The 14,872-nt window shown below is 38.6% G+C and overlaps 1 protein-coding gene across 5 annotated transcripts in view; it reads left to right on the top strand.

Moving 5' to 3' along the window:
* Positions 1-14,872, top strand: part of CNTRL (centriolin) — an 87,627-nt gene that overhangs the window by 7,165 nt on the left and 65,590 nt on the right. For all 5 annotated transcript variants that reach the window (XM_055579515.1, XM_055579519.1, XM_055579518.1 and 2 more), the window contains exons 3-7: positions 970-1,100; positions 7,653-7,783; positions 9,165-9,306; positions 11,200-11,386; positions 14,249-14,442. In XM_055579515.1, coding sequence (XP_055435490.1) covers positions 970-1,100; positions 7,653-7,783; positions 9,165-9,306; positions 11,200-11,386; positions 14,249-14,442 — 785 coding nt within the window. The remainder of the gene's footprint in view (positions 1-969; positions 1,101-7,652; positions 7,784-9,164; positions 9,307-11,199; positions 11,387-14,248; positions 14,443-14,872) is intronic.

The following is a 14,872-nucleotide window of genomic DNA, read 5'->3' on the forward strand; positions in this document are numbered from 1 at the left end:
AGTAACTTGACCCATTGTTTTTGACAGAAATTGTCTAAGGACAGTGGAGGATGGAGGCTTCTGGTTGAGGGTGAAGGGTTAGGAGAAGGGTTTCCAGAAAGAGGAAGCTTTATTTCCTGTGGTAGGAGAGTGCTTTAAAGTTCATATGCCAGTTTACCATCGTCCTTGGCTGAGGGGAAGGCATATCTGGTCACTTCAGAATGGATGCCTTCATTCAGTATAAACATGTTGTCCACCCCTGGGCTGTTCCAGTCTGCTTATCCGCAAGCTTCCAATCTGTGAATGGACTGATTCACACATCAGGGACACACATGAATGTTCACCAAGGTTTTTATGTTTTTCTTAAAAGCATTCTGTCAGTCTAGGAATCTGTTTTCAAAAATGGGTTCTTTTCTTAAGAAATTTACTTACTGTGATTAAATACAAAGAAAACTTTTTTGTGATTTCTTTGCTATGTCATGAAATCATGGTCATCAAATTCTATTGATGAATACTGCTGCTGCTGCTGCTAAGTTGTTAGTTTTAAAAACTAACATTAAAATACTGCTAAAAACCTCAGTGCTGCCCATACTTAAAAGTATAAATTTTAGATTCATCTGCTAGGTTCAAGTCCTAGATTTGCACATTTTTAGCTGTAAGGGTTGAACAAATTGTTTTTCTAATTTTTTTTATAAAGGAGAATAGTAATTTCTATCTCAAAGGTTTGTTGTACAAATTTCATTTTTTAATGTAAAGCATTTAATACAAAGCTTATACATAGTTAATATTTATGAAATATAACTTATTGTCATCATTATGAAATGCTACATAAAGTAAAATATTATTTAAACATTCCAATTAGAACTAGCCAGCTGTTTTTACAATTGCATGGTTTAAATTTTTGTTGTTGTTGTTTAACATTAAGACAGTTTGTTTCTCAAAGTATTCATGTCTTCCTCTTCTGATAATGATCTGTTTGCATAACTTCAGAAGCTGATTCACATGCAGGAGTTCGATATATTACAGAAGCCCTTGTTAAAAAACTTACTAAACAGGAAAATTTGACCTTGGTAAAATCTCTGAACCTTTCACTTTCCAAAGATGGTGGCAAGAAATTTAAGGTAGGTTACCAACATTTCTGAATACAGACATTATTTTAATTTTTGTGCTTTAAAATGAAAACATAAATATATATGGGATTTACAGTACTATTTCATCCTAATGTCGCTGGATTCGTTGCGGATCTTTTACTGTTTCTAGTGACAGTCCTCCATCAGAAGTGTGAAGTGTGACTTCTTCAAATTCATAACCTCCTGTTATTCTACATGTTAGTGATTCTCTCTAGAAAGGGTCAGCAAACTACAGTCTAAATGCCAGGTTAGGCCTACTGCTTGTTTTTGTTAATAAAGCTTTATTGGAGCACAGCTACACATTTATTTACATATTGCCTGTGGCTGTTTTTGTGTTACAATATCAGAAGTAAGTGATTGTCAAAGTAACTATATATGCCTCACAAAGCCAAAAAATATTTACTACCTGGCCTTTTGCAGAAAAAGATTACTGATCCCTGCTCCAAACTGTTTACTACTTTATTCTATTCATAAACTATACACCATGTGGAGAAGGCAATGGCACCCCACTCCAGTACTCCTGCCTGGAAAATCCCATGGACGGAGGAGCCTGGTAGGCTGCAATCCATGGGGTCACTGAGGGTCGGACACGACTGAGCGACTTCACTTTCACTTTTCACTTTCATGCATTGGAGAAGAAAATGGCAATCCACTCCAGTGTTCTTGCCTGGAGAATCCCAGGGACGGGGGAGCCGGGTGTGCTGCCGTCTGTGGGGTCACACAGAGTCGGACACAACTGAAGCGACTTAGCAGCATACACCATGAGTACACTGGAATTTAATTTTTATTTTTTTAAATAAAAATAATTTCTTATTGTTTATTTTATTATTTTTGTTTATTATTATTATTTTTATTATTTACAACATAATATTTTTGGTTGGAAAAAATATAAACTTAGATGCCTCCTACTCCAGTCACAAAAATTAATTCCAGGAGATTGACAATCTTAATGAAAACAAAACAAAAATCAACCAACAAAAGTGCTATAAAAGTATTAGGAAAGAATATATTTTTAAATCTTAGAGTTGGGAAGGCCCTTCTAATCGAACACCAACCCTAATACTACAAAGAAAAATATTGACAGATTTAGCTTACATAAAGATTAAAAAGTGGTGTTTAACGAATTATTATCTTTTAAAAAGTTAAAGAAAAACAACAAGCTGGCAGGTAGTGTCTCCAGCGTGTGTAACAGGATCCGCATAATATAAAGAGCGCCTGTGATTCAGTAGAAAGAGACACCAAATGGTAAATGTGCAGAGGATAAGTCTGTTCACAGAAGGATTATAAATGGCTGTTAACATGAAAGTATATTCAGTTTCATTAATGTCAAAGAGATGAGAAATAGAACAGTGGTTTGATGCCATTTTCCATCTTGTATGTCTAATGGATAAGAATTAAAAAGATTATTTCAGCATTCAGAAAGATGTGAGAAATGGATCTTCTCATTTGGTCTTAGTGGATGTATAAATGGTTACAGCATTTTAGGAAAACAGTTTGATAGTATTTATCAGAATTTCAAATGTACTTATTTGATCCAGCAATTAAATTTATACTTACTGAGTTTATACTCACCAACATAGCAGTTCTACTTCTTGATGTCTATTAATATTTACACATGTATCCAAAAGTATCTGAAAAGTAATGTTTATTAGGCATTATTTAAAATAGAAAAATTGGAAATAACCAATTGTCTGTCAGTAGGGAATTGCTTAAAAATTATGGTGCAGTATACCATGAAATGGGCTTCTCTGGTGGCTCAGTGGTTAAGAATCCATCTGCAGTGCAGGAGTTGCAGGAGATATAGGTTAATCCCTGGTCAGGAAGATCCCCTGAAGGAGGGCATGGCAGCCCACTCCAGTATTCTTGCCTGGAGAATCCCATGAACAGAGGAGCCTGGTGGGCTACAGTCCATAGGGTCACAAAGAGTTGGATACAACTAAAGTGACTTAGCATGCACGCATACCATGAAATACTATCAAGTGTCTTGGAAAACAAGAACAGAAACAAAAACTCCCAGAACTCTATGTATTAATGTGGGAAAATGGTCCAGTATATTTAATGGAAAAAACAAATTCTAAAATATTTTTAGTAAGGTCTCAAAATACTTTTTTAATTCATTAAAAGTACTTTTTTAATTCATTAAAAATACTTTTTTTAATGAATAGAAAGGTCTGTGTGTATATACACTGGTCTGTTAACAAGGGTTACCTTTGAGCAGTGAGATTTTTTGGTGGGGAAGCTGAACTGGAGACCTGATGAAGAGAGCTTTTTATGTTTTGTTTGAAATTTTTATTAGAATATATTTATGTTTTATGTAATTAAATAGGAAAAAAGGAGACATCCTGGAGTTTAAAGATTATAAAAATAAAATATCAAGTTAATAAATCCTTACTGTGTGGTTTCTGTATATGCCAGGTATTACATTAGGCTGTAGGAATAAATATAGACGTGAATAAGCTTAGTTTCTGATTTTTGGAACTTAGTGTGAAAAATGCCTATTCTGATTTTGGGAACTTAGTGTGAAAAATGCCTAGAATTAAGAGGAGAAATACTGAGGAGGAATCAAAGGAAGTGAGTGGGTCTGGGAGAGACAGACCCAGTGAAAAAGTCTGAAGGGGCTGTTGGAATAGAAGATCCAAGAGTGTGATGGATGGAGACCAGAAGAGGAAGAACTTCAGGAGAAACAGCTGTGCTGTAAAATGTCAGAGCAACATCTAGCAGCACGAAAACTTGGAAGAAGTTGTTTGATTTGGCAGTGTAAAAAGCCCTCTCCATTCTTGAAGCCCACCAGCTTCATTCTTTTAGGGTCTTTGCTGTTTTTTTTTTTTTTTTCTGCCTGGTATTCTTTGTATCTCTAATACAAGAGAAGACTCTACACATGGATATCACCAGATGGTCAACACAGAAATCAGATTGATTATATTCTTTGCAGCCAAAGATGGAGAAGCTCTATACAGTCAATAAAAACAAGACCAGGAGCTGACTGTGGCTCGGATCATGAACTCCTTATTGCCAAATTCAGACTGAAATTGAAGAAAGTAGGGAAAACCACTAGACCATTCAGGTATGACCTAAATCAAATTCCTTATGATTATACAGTGGAAGTGATAAATAGATTTAAGGGACTAGATCTGATAGAGTGCCTGATGAACTATGGATGGAGGTTCGTGATATTATACAGGAGACAGGGATCAAGACCATCCCCATGGAAAAGAAATGCAAAAAAGCAAAATGGCTGCCTGGGGAGGCCTTACAAATAGCTGTGAAAAGAAGAGAAGTGAAAAGCAAAGGAGAAAAGGAAAGATATAAGCATCTGAATGTAGAATTCCAAAGAATGGCAAGCAGAGATAAGAAAGCCTTCCTCAGCGATCAATGCAAAGAAATAGAGGAAAACAACAGAATGGGAAAGACTAGAGATCTCTTCAAGAAAATTAGAGATACCAAGGGAACTTTTCATGCAAAGATGGGCTCGATAAAGGACAGAAATGGTATAGACCTAACACGAGCAGAAAATATTAAGAAGAGGTGGCAAGAATACACAGAAGAACTGTACAAAAAAGATCTTCATGACCCAGATAATCACGATGGTGTGATCACTGACCTAGAGCCAGACATCCTGGAATGTGAAGTCAAGTGGGCCTTAGAAAGCATCACTATGAACAAAGCTAGTGGAGGTGATGGAATTCCAGTTGAGCTATTTCAAATCCTGAAAGATGATGCTGTGAAAGTGTTGCACTCAGTATGCCAGCAAATTTGGAAAACTCAGCAGTGGCCACAGGACTGGAAAAGGTCAGTTTTCATTCCAATCCCAAAGAAAGGCAATGGCAAAGAATGCTCAAACTACCCCACAATTGCACTCATCTCACACGCTAGTAAAATAATGCTCAAAATTCTCCAAGCCAGGCTTCAGCAATACGTGAACCATGAACTTCCAGATGTTCAAGCTGGTTTTAGAAAAGGCAGAAGAACCAGAGACCAAATTGCCAACATCTGCTGGATCATGGAAAAAGCAAGAGAGTTCCAGAAAAACATCTATTTCTGCTTTATTGACTATGCCAAAGCCTTTGACTATGTGGATCACAATAAACTGTGGAAAATTCTGAAAGAGATGGCAATACCAGACCACCTGACCTGCCTCTTGAGAAACCTATATGCAGGTCAGGAAGCAACAGTTAGAACTGGACATGGAACAACAGACTGGTTCCAAATAGGAAAAGGAGTACGTCAAGGCTGTATATTGTCACCCTACTTATTTAACTTATATGCAGAGTACGTTATGAGAAATGCTGGGCTGGAAGAAGCACAAGCTGGAATCAAGATTGCCAGGAGAAATATCAATAACCTCAGATATGCAGATAACACCACCCTTATGGCAGAAAGTGAAGAGGAACTAAAAAGCCTCTTGATGAAGGTGAAAGCGGAGAGTGAAAAAGTTGGCTTAAAGCTCAACATTCAGAAAACGAAGATCATGGCATCCAGTCCCATCACTTCATGGGAAATAGATGGGGAAACAGTGGAAACAGTGTCAGACTTTATTTTTTTGGGCTCCAAAATCACTGCAGATGGTGACTGCAGCCATGAAATTACAAGACGCTTACTCCTTGGAAGAAAAGTTATGGCCAACCTAGATAGCATATTGAAAAGCAGAGACATTACTTTGCCAACAAAGGTCCGTGTAGCCAAGGCTATGGTTTTTCCTGTGGTCATGTATGGATGTGAGAGTTGGACTGTGAAGAAAGCTGAGCACTGAAGAATTGATGCTCTTGAAGTGTGGTGTTGGAGAAGACTCCTGAGAGTCCCTTGGACTGCAAGGAGATCCAACCAATCCATTCTGAAGGAGACCAGGCCTGGGATTTCTTTGGAAGAAATGATGCTAAAGCTGAAACCCCAGTACTTTGGCCACCTCATGCGAAGAGTTGACTGACTGGAAAAGACTCTAATGCTGGGAGGGATTGGGGGCAGGAGGAAAAGGGGACGACAGAGGATGAGATGGCTGGATGGCATCACGGACTCAATGGACGTGAGTTTGGGTGAACAGTGGGAGTTGGCGATGGACAGGGAGGCCTGGCGTGCTGCGATTCATGGGGTTGCAAAGAGTTGGACATGACTGAGCGACTGAACTGAACTGAGTGGCAAATAAGGGTGGTAACATGAAAGCTGGGTAGGGAACAGGTTTTGTGTGAGGTGATTTGTATCATATAAAGGAGACTGAGCTTGTTTCCAATGGAAACAATGAAAACAGTGACAGACTTTATTTTCCTGGGCTCCAGAATCACTGCAGATGGTGACTGGAGTCATGAAATTAAAAGACGCTTGCTCCTTGGAAGAAAAGCTATGACCAACCTAGACAGCATATTAAAAAGCAGAGATATTACCTTGCCGACAAAGGCCTGTCTAGTTAAGGCTATGGTTTTTCCAGTAGTCATGTATGGTTGTGAGAGTTGGACTATAAAGAAAGTTGAGCACTGAAGAAATGATGCTTTTGAACTGTGTTGTTGAAGAAGACTCTTGAGAGTTCCTTGGACTGCAAGGAAATCCAGCCAGTCCATCCTAAAGGAGATCAACACTGAATATTCATTGGAAGGACTGATGCTGAAGCTGAAACTCCAATACTTTGGCCACCTGATGCGAAGAACTGATTCATTTGAAAAGACCCTGATTCTGAGAAAGATTGAAGGTAGGAGGAGAAGGTGACAACAGAGGATGCGATGGTTGGATGGCATCACCCACTTGATGGACATGAGTTTGAGCAAGCTCTGGGAGTTGGTGATGGACAAGGAAGCCTGGCGTGCTGTAGTCCATGGGGTTGCGAAGAGTTGGACACACTGAGCGACTGAACTGAACTGAGTGTGTTGAACGTAGATTCCAGTGACAGGGAAACTGTCTGGTGCACTGGTATGTTGCCATTGCCTGGTGCCACATCTGGCATGTAGCAAGTGTGTAGTGAATATCTGTTGAATTGTGACTGTTTTTATTTTTTTTTATCTTTTGGCCATACCACACGTGGCATGTGGGATCTTAGTTCCCCAAGCAGGGATCAAACCCATGCCCATTGCATTGGCAGCTTGGAGTCCTAACCACTCTATCATTAGGGAAGTTCCAAATAGTGACTGTTTCTAAACTTGAGGGAAGACCCAGGAGAGAGAAAGGTTGAGGAACCAAGAACACAAGGAGAGGAGATGAGGAACATTATGGCAGAGCATGAGTACCTTAGCTGAACTTTGAAGAAAGGAAGGGAGAGAGGGAGAGGCATAGAAAAGTGGAGAAGGAGGAAAGGACTGATGGAGAAATTTCTCACTGAACAGTCTTCAGTTTCTTAGTATGGAGGAAGTGTCATCTCCTGTAGGGCAAGAAAAGTGTGGCAGCTTGGGGAGAGTGGCCCCTCCTGACCAAAGAGAGCCGTACCAGGGTACTGTCAAGGGGAGCAGTAATGGCTTAATCTCCTGTGACTGATCAGAACAGCCCCTGATGCATATGCTTATATGTCGAGCTTATGACAAGGCGTCTGTTGTATAAAGCATTTATTCATTTGTTTCCAATTAGTATATCGAAAATTTGGAAAAATGTACTAAGCTTGAAATACTGAATCTCAGCCATAATCTAATAGGGAAGATTGAGAAGGTGGACAAGCTGTTAAAGTTACGTGAACTCAACCTATCATATAACAAAATCTGGTGAGTAAATACTTCTTTGGGTGGCACTGCAGGGTCGTCATCTTTGTTAATGAGGTGGGTTCACACTGCCCAAGTTACTGAAAGAAGCCTTTGGAAGAGCCAGCACTTTGGTTATTCACTTGTAGTCTAGCCCTTCACGTAGGAGAATTGTCGTGTTTTGGCATTTCTAAAGTACAGAATAATACCTAGTATTACCAAAGAAGGAGATACACTTTTTGATTACCAAATTTTATCTTTGTTCCATTTTTGACAGGAAGTTTTCCCAGCTGTAGTCTGTGATGAACTGCCTTATTCATTAATAAAGTTGGCATGAAGCAGAATGTTTTAACCCTGTCATTTTGATCCTAAAGATATTTCGACCTGTTTTGAGCCTATGCATTTTATCCTGATGTTCTTTGCTCATTTCTGTAGTAAATATGCCCTCAGTCTTGTTTCTACTTCATAATATATATTACTCTGAGAAATAAACATAATAAAACTGACAGAGGCTAAAAGTACACATAGAAAACTCATTTTAGGCAAAATGATACAATTATCAAGTGTTGAAAATCTTGACGTCTGTATATTTTCCCTCCACGTAAGACTTGGTATATATATAATGGCCAAAGAACAAAACAGCCTAACTGTAGCAGAAGCTCTAATATGGAAAAAATGAAATGGGGGGAAAATATGATTAATGGATTAAATTCTTAATGTAAAGTTTGTATAAAAAAAATTGATCCTGATGAAAATATTTTCAACAAAATAAAACTGTAAGTAAGTTTGCCCAGTATAGAGAATTGACAAACGAATTAAATTGGAATCAACTCAGGAAAATATTTCATCAATGAAAATTCACCAATGCAGGTGATAAATGTTTTATTAAATATTGATTAAAACAGCTTTATTCATAAATACAGTACATTCTGGGGTTCCACCCGCTCACAATGGCAGCCGTATCTCCTGGCTGGCATAGCTGATCTTTGGTGGTGACTTAAGGTCGCAGTTGAGGACCTCCTCTCGAGTGCAGGGCTGTGGAAGCCTGTAGAAGGCTGCACAGCACGGTGTGTGCTGCTGAGCTTCCCGGCTCTCCCCTTGCTGTCCACTGGCAGTCTTCACAGTGTTTGGGGAGACTTTCCCAAGCGGCCTCTTCTTTTCTGTGTTGTGGGACACTAAAGTCCAATAGTAAGATAGTTGGGATTCCTGGGCACGGACAGTAATGAAGAGTTTACTGGAGCTGTTCTGCTAAATTTGTTTTTAGCCACTATTTTAAAGTTCTCATTTGTAAATTATAGTTATGAAAAGCAACTCCACATAAAACCAAGCCTGTTTATTTTTAAAATACAGTGAAGGGACACTATCATTGTACTTACTAAGTTTGATTTTACCCTTTGGTTTCTAGCAAAATTGAAGGCATAGAAAATATGCACAATCTACAAAAGCTGAACCTTGCAGGAAATGAAATTGAGCATATTCCAGCGTGGTTAGGGAAGAAGTTAAAATGTTTGCGAGTCCTCAATCTGAAAGCCAACAAGATATCATCTGTAAGTTATTCAAAGTAGCAAGAATATTTACATTTTTTGGACTTGTTGAGGTAAAAAGATTAAAATCTAAGTGTTTTTTTTTTTAATGGGACTTCTTCTGATGTCCTTGACCAAACATCAAATTTAGACATAACTTAGTATTCTCTATGGTAATTAAATATACACAGACCTGGTTTTGCATGATTACATAGTAACTGAGAGTTGATCCCATAGCATTTTCCCATCTTTCATTTCGTTTGAGCCTCTGAGTACTCTTCTTACAGAGACAGTGCAGGGGTTATTTTTATAATTCTGTGAATTAGGCACCATTTTTTTATTCCCATTTTTAAGTAAAGTCTTGTTGGAGAGGTTAACTCTCTTACCCAAAGTCATTCAGCTTGTGCCAGAATCCATGTCACTGAATGCCTGGAGAAGAGTTTTTTTTTTTTAATTTATGAATTAATCTGAATTAACCTTGATTATAGTATTAAGTGTTACAGGAATTGTTAATCACTAGCTTTTTGTAGTAAAGCAACTTTATCACGGTTCATATAAGCTGATGGTGACATGTATTTTTCTCTGTCATAAAATATATGAGTATATTTTATAATTTTCTTGTAACATTTATACAGTTAGATATTCAATAAACATTGCAAAGTGAAAGCATTAATTTATTTAAATCTGTATTAAAATGGAAACAATCCTCTGGTAATTTAAAGAACTTAAGCCTTAGAATAGAAAATAAAAGAGGTGACTTCCAGTATGGGTCTAGATTTGCCTTCTGTGATCTTTGGATAAATTTTCATCTGTCCAAAACTCACTGTTTAAATTGGAAAAAAATAGTTTCTCCCCTGCCTTCTTTATGGAAGTGGTATAGGGCTCAGATGGAATGATAAAATATGAAAATAAAAACTTTAAGGAATATAGCCTTAGAGTTATTTAGTATTTTAAACTTTTACCGGCATAAGGTAGTAATAATAAGTAACTTCTGTGCAGTGTCTCTGCTTTCCTGTTTCATCTTTATGGAGGTCTGATAAGGTGACTCTGCCATTTCACTGTGGCAGCCCAAAAGACTCAGAGCCAAGCCCCACACCAGGTTACACTGCGTCACCGTGGAGATCTCGGAGTTTAGCGGGTGATGGGAGGAGGTAGTCAGGAATTCATCTAACATTGCCTCACATGTTCCTAAAGTAGTTGATCCCTAGATAGTACTGTTAGCTATCAGGAAGCTCATTCAATAAATGCTTACCTATTATCATTTCTAGTTTTGTCCACTCTCTCATCAGCTCGTGTTTGAATTGGCTTCAACGAGAGCATCCGTTCAGGGAGATGTGTCTGCACGGGCTATTAGTAGTAGTATTCTCAACCTTTTGAAATCCCTCTCTGGATAAATGCAAAACCTCACTTCAGAACTGTGAATGTTTCTATGTATCCTTATTTCTTTTAACTATCAACTATAAGAGTTATCTGAAGATTTACAAAACTTCTTTTTTATAGCCATTTATATTTTTGATTTGTTCATTCAGTGTAATGAAAAGATAATAGGATTAGAGTTACCCAGTCTTGAATTCAAATCCTATTTCATTCACATATACTCTTTGAGCTTTGAGCATGTCACCTAAACTCTTTGAACCTCAGTTTCATGATCTATAAAATTCAGACACTATGTCATAGGTTTCTGTGAGGAGTCACAGATGACATGGCATGTGGAAAATGCCAAATATTGCTCTTGATACATTCTAGATCCTCAAATATTCCTTTCTGTTCCTCCCTTCAAACTACCATTGGATAATGGGTTTTATGAATAGGTTCCTTGTCATGATAATAGCAATTTCCTTGACTTATTACTTTCCTTACATATGTTTATGATGTTTAAATTCAATTATGCCAATAATATTATTAATATCATTTTAGCTCCAAGATGTAAGCAAATTGAAACCACTTCAAGATTTGACTTCTCTGATCCTAGCTGAAAATCCAGTTGTGACCCTTCCCCATTACCTTCAGTTCACCATTTTTCACCTCCGATCACTGGAAAGTTTGGAAGGTCAGCCAGTAACCACTCAGGACAGGCAAGAAGCTTTTGAGAGATTCAGTTTAGGTAAGGTGACATATTTTTTAAAAAACTAAATTCAGATGGGAGAGGAATTTATTTTCAGAAATGATCCAGAAAAGATATATTTGTTATTAACTTTATAATGCTATTAAAATTTGCATAGAAAAGGGTGCCACAGATCAGTGGACTCAGCAAATGCTCATCAGGCATGTGCTGCGAGCCAGGCTCTGTGTGTGGCAGTGAAGGTACGGCTAGCAAGATGTAAGGCCCTGGCCTTGACGCAGCTTCTGTTTCAGTGGAGAAGACAGACAAAAGACAACTAAACCCAGATAAAGTAACAGCTTTTATGGAAAAAAACACCTTTTATGGAAAGTGGTGTAAAGGAATGGCTGTCTGAGGAAATGACATATAAGCTGAAGGCAAAGGTGGGAGAGGAGGAGGGAGAGGGAAAAGCTTGTACTTTGCCGTTGGGAAGATGCTGGTGAGTTAAGAGACAGAAAGAAGATTAATCTGACAGGAGGATAGCGCAAGTTGAAGTTTGGTGAGGTGACACGGGGCCTGGGCTTTGGGTGTGTTCCAGGCGCCGCAGGAAGTACTGACAGCATTTAAGCAGCTGTTGCATCTTAAGATTATTTCTGATGCAGGATGGAGAATGACTTAAAGCAGGGCAAAATGGTGATAGAGGGCGAGCTGGAAGGCTATGGGCTTAGGAATGTTGGCGGCCTGTATTTAGATGATGGATGTGGAACAGGCAGGCCCACTGTGGAAGTGGGGTCAGCAGCGCTTTCTAATGGATTACATAATCCTCAGGCTTCTGGCTTAAGTAAGTAGTTTGCTGGTAATATTGTTTTGAAAATGGGAGAACTTAGAATTAAAACTCTGAGTTTGAATGTCTGTGAGGCAGTCAAGAAGAGAATCAGAAATGTGTGTCTGGGGTTCAAAGAGATCTGTCCTAGAGATGTAAATTTGGGAGTCGTCAGCATAAAAATGATACTTAATTCCACCTGAATCAACTAGCTCTGTCGGGTAGGGCAGCCCTTGGGGAGAGCAAAAAGGGGAGCCAGCTTAGAAAACAGAAAGAGAGGCCATCAAGGGAGGACAAAACCAGGAAGTGGGTTGCAAAAGTCTGAAGTTTTCAGAAGAGGAAGTGGTCAACTATGTTGAATGTCACTGAGACGGGAAGAAGAAAGATGAGCACAGAGAAGGGCTTTAGACTGGCAACATAACGATGAGCTCAACAAGAGCAGTTAAGGAGTGGTTGGAACAAATGCTAGATTATAGATTGAAGAATGAATGGGAGGAAGACATTTGGATAAAGATTTGAAATTTCCTCCCACAGTTTCTCTCCCCTAGTACCTAATAAATGAGTTTTAAAAAGTTAAAAAAAATTTCGCCAATCACTTCCACACCAGGAAATTGTCAGAAGCATCAGAGCTGGTAATCAAGAACATTCAAGAGCGAAGTGGAGAGAGAAATCGTGGCTTAGTTTCTTTGGTCCTTGGGAGGCCAAGGAGATGAGACCAGAGAAGAAGCATAAAGAGTGTCTCTTGAAAAGTGCGGTGGGACACTTTCTCCATCAGAAGGAAGAGAAGATGTGTGTAGGTGTTAGTTTTGTTGCTTTGGTGGTAAGACAATGAGGAGTTTCTTCTGGTGGGCTCTGTCTAAAGTATGAGATCATCAACTGAAAAAATAAAATAGAAGTATGGGAGTTTTGAAGAGAAGAGAAGGTATGAAATAGCCTAACACAATAGTTATGTAATAGTTGCAGGCTATGAACCTGTATGTTCAACCATTTGAAACTGACATTAGTCCTTGTTTATTGATAAAAACAGCAGTTTTATGTGATTTGATCCAACACTTGAGATATGTGGTAAACTTTCATTAGTTTGGAATCCCCCTAACTCAACATTTGTTTCCCAGAAGGTGATGTTTTGGAATCATTAAAAAACATAAATGATGCAAAGGGAAGTCATGTTGGGGGAAGTGTTTAAAGTACTTATGATTCGTTCTCAACTCTGAATGTTAATTAGGAGCTTTTAGTGATGCTGAGCTCTTGGGATCCAGTGGTAACACAGATAGATGCAGTTTCTGCTTTCATAAAACTATAGTGGGGAAGGCAGACACCAACTCCCGCTGTGACGAGGGCCACGGCAGAGGTGCAGGGTGGCATCATAGCATTCCTGAGAAGCATCTTATCTGGGGAGGGTAGAGTCGGGGCTGGGTTCTCGTAGTGTTTTATTTTAAAAAACCAAACCTGGAAGATGCAAAACAGGCCAGTAGGAGATGGAGGAAGACAGTTCCAGGCAGAAGGTGTAGATGAGAACAGGCATCAGAAAACTGAAGAAGTGGAATCATTTCAGAAATGTGTGCTTGAAAATGGGACTGGAGAGGGGATTTGGGACCAAATCATGAAAAGCCTTGTCAGTTCTTGATGTAAACCTTTTGGATCCTATCCCAAGCATTATAGGAAGCCTTAGAAGGATTCTTAAGATGTCTTCCCTGGTAGCTCAGCTGGTAAAGAATCCACCTGTCATGAAGGATAACATGGTATTTTATTTTGTAAGCATGCTTGCAGCATCCTTTAAAATGTAATCACTAATGTCAAATAAAATTTTTTCTAAGAGACTTGGAAAAAGCCCTCATTTATCAACACTAATTAAATGATTGGAATGAAAATGTTATCTTTTAAAATCGTTATCCAGATGATTATGCCTTCCTTCCTCTTAGTATAAATCACTTTCTAGCTCAAAATAGTCTTTTTTTTCCTAAGCCATAGTGAATAATTTAAAAAGTAGAATTGTATTTTTACTGTTCTAAGACTTCTTTTGCTGTTATTTAAGAAATAGTCCTGCCTTTCTTCAAGTAGAAAATATAATGATTCATAAACTATTCAATTTGTACTGGTAGAAGAGGTAGAAAGACTGGAAAGAGACCTGGAGAAGAAGATGATGGAAACTGAAGAGCTTAAAAGCAAACAAGCACAGTTCCTTGAAGAAATTAAAAATCAAGATAAGTTGAACAGATCGTTAAAAGAGGAGGCTATGCTACAAAAACAGAGCTGTGAGGAGCTCGAGAGTAACCTTAACACGAAAAATGAACTGGTAAGTCCGTGTTTTACATTGCCATGACTGTATTCTCTTGAAATAGAAAATTCTCTGTTCTTAGGGCTGAAAACACAACTTCCTGGCCGTAGAATGGGGAGGATGTGGTTTAACGGAAACAGCGTGCTGCAGTCCTGACGCATCGCAGTTGGCTGCGCACTGCGTGGTACGGCTGCCCAAAGGTGCGTGCTGTCTGGGACTGTGCCTGGAGCCTGATAGTCAAAGGGCTGTTTCATGGAAGAGGGGCTGGAGTTACTGATGAAGCTCCCACAAGATAAAACTAAATGGCAAATAGTATTATAGGGAAGCAGTTTTTCATTTAGTAACGAAGAGGAAATCTAATAGCTGTCTTGAGATAAAATGTGATGACTCTGGATTGTGTTTGCTCTCATTGAAACAGGCATGTACTCAGGGTTTAGGAAAAAGATTT

This window comes from Bubalus kerabau, chromosome 4, assembly GCF_029407905.1.
Source record: "Bubalus kerabau isolate K-KA32 ecotype Philippines breed swamp buffalo chromosome 4, PCC_UOA_SB_1v2, whole genome shotgun sequence".
Lineage (NCBI taxonomy): Eukaryota > Metazoa > Chordata > Mammalia > Artiodactyla > Bovidae > Bubalus > Bubalus kerabau.